Genomic DNA, 6,000 nt, shown 5'->3' with positions numbered 1-6,000 from the left:
ATTTATTTTGAAGTCAACATATAGTTAGTGTTTTATTCCTCCAAACACATACTTCGTGATTAAAATCAACGAAAACATAAACTTGGGGATTTTAATGACATTTTTTAGACTTTAGAATTTGGTCTCCTGTAATAAGAAGATTTCATGTTGTATATGTTGGGTTTCGAATTATCTTTTTGTTGGGCTGACAGGCCTCTTCTTAGTGTAAAAAGTGAATCCCTAAATCCCATTAATGAAATCTTAGGGAGAGGTATTGGTTTGGGATTCAATGAGAATTTAATGACTTTAAATAAAAGTATAATCTTGCAAAATAAAAGATTCTAACAGATTGTTTAGAAAGTTTTTTAAAATCTTGCTGATTTGTATTTCCTAATCTTGTAAAATCTTTCATAAAATTTTGCAAATTTTCTCAAAGAATATTGGACAATATTCTCTTGATTATTCAACTCTTTTGTCAAAAAATAGATAAAAAATATAAAGAGAAAGAGACCAAGGAAGACATGGTGGGAGGTTAAAATCTCCAGAACCCTAACGCCAAAGTCATACTCGTTGGTTTTGGCTTTTATCAACAACAAAAAAAAAAACAGAGTATGAGAGATAGAATAAAGAACATAATAATAAACGATTCTCTCTTTAATCAAACACACAACTTTATTGATATGAGAAACTGAATTGTATTACAGACTTTTGTATTGCAGGAAATAGAGACTTGATCTGTATTTTTACGAGTGAAACATTGTGTTGTGTAATAAGAAAAGACATGACTCTTCATAAGACACAACATATAAATCATGACTCTTAACGTACGTAACTTTATGTTATACAAAACTCAATTATGTTTAACACTCCCCCTTAATTGAGTTTTGGTGTAGGATGTCAAACAAAAAAAAAATGAGTTACTGTATATGGTGCTCGGTTCAATGGTGCAGGTTTCGGGGGACGTTGTGTCGCCTTTGTAGATGCAAAAAAAGCAGAGGCAACTGCTTTATATGTGAAGGATGAATATGAAAAGGCCCAACACGAGTTTGCTTATAATCTGAATGGAGGAAAACATGTTCTCATCTGCGAAGCAAGTGATGTTGCTCGTGTTCTTCTATGATCAAAGTCGTTTTTTTTGTTTTCCAATATGCCAATCAAACTTGGATTTTTTTGTAGCACCTTTGTTCTGGGGCAGCGGAGAGGAGTGTGGGATGCGGAGAAGAAAAGCCATCGAAGCTGAGGCCATTGAGCAAAAGAACACCAAAAAGTCATGGATTATGATTCACAAATCTCTCTATTTGATGAGAGAGTTTTCATGACTTTTTTTATGAAGAAAATGATATAAAATCTTAAACCAATAACATAATATTTGAATTTATTAACAATCCAAGATTCTTTTGTTTTGTTTGAATAACATAAAACTTTTAATGACTTTATAAAACTTTTAATCCAATAACACTAGATTTATCAAGATTTTAGATTACTTTTTATAAATCCACAACTAATAACACCAAATTTTAAAAGAGTTTTAAAATGTCTTGATTGAATAACAACATATTTTACATAACTTTTAAAGTCATTAAAATTCTATTTAACTCTCAAACCAATAACCCCCTTATATTTCTAATAATTATTCCGAAATTACAATTTCATAAAAAAGCATAAAAACATATACAACAAAATAGGATAGTGCTACAAAATAGGATACTGCCAAATTTAAAATACGATCAAATTTGGTAATCAATTGCATTTTCTCAATGCTATAATAGAATAGGATACTGTTACAAAAAAACCCGTACTAGATAATATAACTGCTATAGAGAATTTCAGTATAATAACATATGCAACAGGCGCTGTTAAAAAAAACAAACTCTGCGTCGTGGGCGATGTCATAGCGTTTGTTATAACTCTGTCAAACTTATGAATAGCGTTTTTTACACGCTGTTAAAACCCCGATTTCTTGTATTGTATAATCCAAAGAACTGTTTCATCTAAAAACTGAGCGATCTGGGGTCGTTCACATTACCTTGCTCGATTGGCCCTTTGAAGTTCGGAAGATGTCTCTACGATTTGGGGGCATCAGTCAGCTTAATGCCTTTGACTGTAGCCAAACACCTTGGGTTTGAGAAATTCAAACCCACCGACATACAACTAGTTCTAGCAGATCGAACTACAAGATTGCCAAGTGGAGTGTTGGAAGACTTGCCGGTCAATGTAGGATCAGTAGACGTACCAACCGACTTCGTGGTTTTGGAAATGGATGTAGAACCAAGGGATCCACTTATATTAGGACGACCATTTTTAGCCACCACAGGAGCAATGATAGATGTGAGGAACGGGAAGATTGATCTGAAGCTCGGGGAAGACCTTACTATGCAGTTTGATATTCGGGAAAGTATGAAAAAGCCCACAATCGCGGGCCAAACCTTCTGGATAGAGGAACTAGAAAAACTGCATGAGGAGACGTTTCAGGAAGTAACAATCGGAAATTTCTTACAAACAGCGCTAACAGAAGATAGCGAGGAGGGGTTCATACACCAAGAAACGGAGATCTATAAGGAATTGCTTGATACCTATCGGGAAGTCATCGAACCAGAATTAAGTGAAGACATGGGGAAGCTGAAACGAAGAGGACGATGCTCGACAGCCAAAGCCGGAGCGACTCGGTTGTTACCTCCTGCATCATGTCGTGCAGCTGCTCAACACTAGACCACCCGATCACCAGCCCGATCACTAACACGACCAATATACCGAGCAAGGTGAACGAGCACCACTCCGAGCCACACCTACAAGCCACCGATGATTGGTCCGAGTTAAAGGCGCCTAAAGTATAACTCAAACTTCTCCCGTCTGGGCTATGGTACGCTTTCTTGGGACCTAACTCAACTTATCTGGTTATCGTCAATTCTAGCCTGTCTGAAAAAGAGCTGAAGTTGCTCTGTACTCAGTTAAGAAATTATAAAGGGGCAATAGACTACACTTTGGACGACATCAAGGGTATATCCCCTGATCTCTGCACCCACCGAATAAACCTAGAAGATGAATCATATTCCAGTGTAGAACCTCAGCGTCGGCTAAACCCAAACCTGAAGGAAGTGGTGAAGAAGGAAATTCTGAAGTTGTTTGATGTTGGAGTCATTTACCCCATCTCTGACAGCACTTGGGTGTCCCCAGTGCACTACGTTCCGAAGAAAGGAGGAATCACCGTCGTCCAAAACGAAAGAGATGAGCTAAATCCCACGAGGACAATAACAGGCCATCGTATGTGTATTGACTATAGGAAGCTTAACGCGGCCTCTAGGAAAGATCACTTCCCTATCCCTTTCATCAACCAGATGCTGGAAAGGCTCGCTAACCACCCATACTACTGTTTCCTTGACGGGTATAGTGGATTTTTCCAAATCCTAATACACCCTGCTGACCAGGAGAAAACGACTTTCACCTGCCCTTATGGTACCTTTGCTTATAAGTGGATGCCCTTCGGTTTGTGCAATGCTCTCGCAACTTTCCAAAGATGCATGACGTCTATGTTCTTAGATTTAATAGAAGAAATGGTGGAGGTTTTCATGGATGACTTTTCAGTTTATGGAGCCTCTTTCTCATCCTTTCTCTCAAACCTCTGTAATGTGCTCAAAAGATGCGAAGAAACCAACTTAGTGTTAAATTGGGAAAAGTGCCACTTTATGGTTCAAGAAGGGATAGTCCTAGGCCAGAAGATCTCAGAAAAGGGGATAGAGGTTGACAAGGCTAAGATATAAGTGATGGTTCAATTACAACCTCTTAAATCAGTGAAAGACGTCAGAAGTTTCCTAGGTCACGCAGGGTTCTACAGGCGATTTATTAAAGACTTCTCCAATATAGCCCGACCGTTAACACGACTCCTTTGCAAAGAAGCAGAATTTATTGTTGACAAGAATTGCTTGGATGCCTTCAACAAGATAAAGTAAGCTTTGGTGAGTGCACCAATAGTTCGGGCACCTAATTGGGACTATCCTTTCGAAATCATGTGTGACGCATCAGATTACGCTGTGGGGGCGGTACTAGGCCAAAGGATAGATAAAAAAAACTCCATGTGATCTATTATGCCAGCAAAACCATGGACGATACCCAGACAAGGTATGCGACAACTGAGAAGGAACTCCTTGCTGTGGTTTTTGCGTTCGAGAAATTCCAGAGTTACTTGGTGGTATCGAAAGTGATTGTTTACACGGATCATGCTACCCTGAGGAACATTTACTCAAAAAGGACACCAAACCCAGGCTCCTCAGATGGATACTCCTTCTGCAAGAATTCGACATAGAGATTCTGGATAAGAAGGGAATCGAGAACGGAGTGGAAGACCATTTTTCTAGAATGAGAATTGAGGACCCACTTCCAATAGATGACTCAGTGCCCGAAGAGAGACAAATGCACATCGACTTCTTGGAAGATATGAGCCACACGATCGGGCACATGATAGCTCACTCGATCCCCGAGTCGACACGGCTGATCGAGTTCATGGCAATTGAGTCAGCTAAACTACCTTGGTACTCTGATTACGTGAACTACATGGTTTGCGGGGAAATTCCTAAGGAATATGATGCTCACAAAAAGAAGAAGTTCTTCAGGGACATCAATAGCTATTACTGGGATGAACCTGATTTGTACAAAAAAGGGACAGATGGCCTGTTCAGACGATGTATACCCGAAGAAGAAGTCTGAGGGGTATTAGAGCACTGTCATGGGTCCACCATAGATACTTCAAGCTGGTCTATGGTGGCCAACCATGTTCAAAGACGAACAGCTCTTCATAACCAAGTGTGATCAATGCCAGAAAATAGGTAACATCAGTAGGAAGAATGAGATGCCTCAACAACCGATCTTAGAAGTCGAAGTTTTTGATGTTTGGGGAATAGATTTCATGGGACCTTTCAACCCACCCTCTAATGGAAATATGTACATCCTGGTAGCCGTCGACTATGTATCAAAATGTGTCGAAGCAATCGCCAGCCCGATAAACGATCACAAGGTTGTATTGAGGATGTTCAAAAACATCATTTTCCCAAGATTTGGAATCCCAAGAGTGGTAATCAGTGATGGAGGAACCCAATTCATTAACAGAATATTTGATGGCTTGTTAAATAAGCATGGGGTCAAGCATAAAGTCGCAATAGCTTACCACCCACAAACCAGCGGACAAGTGGAGGTAAGTAATAAACATATCAAGGCAATATTGGCCAGGATAGTGGGAATCACAAAAAAGGATTGGGCATTCAAGCCAGATGATGCATTATGGGCCTACCGGACATCCTACAAAATACCAATTGGGCGAACTCCTTTCCAGCTTCTTTATGGAAAAAACAGCCACCTACCAGTTGAAGTGGAATATAAAGCGATCTAGGAAACCAAACTGCTGAATTTGGACATAAAGACCGCTCAAGAAAAAAGAGTAATGGATCTCCACGAACTCGATGAAATACGGTTAGAGACTTATGATAAATCAAATATCTACAAGGAGAGAACCAAAGCCTTTCATGACAATAAGATCCAACAAAAGGATTTAAGAGCTGGAGACAAAGTTCTTCTGTTCAACTCGAAACTTCGGCTGTTCCTCGGGAAGCTCAAGTCAAGATGGTCAGGACCCTTCGAAATTAAGGAGATCATGCCTTATGGAGCAGTGACTTTACTCGGGAAAGATGGGACTGAGTTTACCATCAACGGGCAAAGAGTGAAGAACTACATGGCGAATGAGAGCACAAAGGTGGTGACATCTTTGTATCTCACCGATACCGCAACAGTTTGATAGGAATCAATAGTCAAGCTTAGCGACTATAAACAAGCTCTCTTGGGAGGAAGTCCCAATGGCAGTGGTGTAAATATAACTTACATCAACACCTTACCCAATCAACCCTTCAGATGCTGGTCCGAGCAGGTCATCCGTGCGCATAACCGAGCTCTCTGATGAGCGAATAACGACACCTGCTGAAGCCAATGACGACCCTGGCTACACGTTGGCGAGTATGGAGGCTGCTACAACCTCCT

General features: G+C 39.9%; 1 protein-coding gene and 1 long non-coding RNA gene across 2 annotated transcripts; both read left to right on the top strand.

The window, feature by feature from the left end:
- Positions 1–327: 327 nt before the first annotated feature.
- LOC109128839 (uncharacterized) lies at positions 328–1,450 on the top strand. The gene is made up of 2 exons (XR_002035140.2): positions 328–803; positions 930–1,450. It is a non-coding gene; the product is annotated as an uncharacterized LOC109128839 (long non-coding RNA).
- Positions 1,451–5,410: 3,960 nt separating this feature from the next.
- Positions 5,411–5,761, top strand: LOC104744197 (uncharacterized). The gene has a single exon (XM_010465208.1). The coding sequence runs from the start codon at positions 5,411–5,413 to the stop codon at positions 5,759–5,761; it is 351 nt and encodes a 116-aa protein (XP_010463510.1).
- The last annotated feature ends 239 nt before the right edge of the window (positions 5,762–6,000 follow it).

The sequence above is a fragment of the Camelina sativa genome, chromosome 14 (assembly GCF_030686135.1).
Source record: "Camelina sativa cultivar CO46 ecotype springtype chromosome 14, ASM3068613v1".
NCBI classification, from domain to species: Eukaryota; Viridiplantae; Streptophyta; class Magnoliopsida; order Brassicales; family Brassicaceae; genus Camelina; species Camelina sativa.
This window is presented reverse-complemented; position numbering and strand designations above follow the sequence as displayed.

Coding starts and splice junctions, on each gene's coding strand:
- LOC104744197 (XM_010465208.1), top strand. CDS start 5,411: ATGGATCTCCACGAACTCGATGAAATACGGTTAGAGACTTATGATAAA.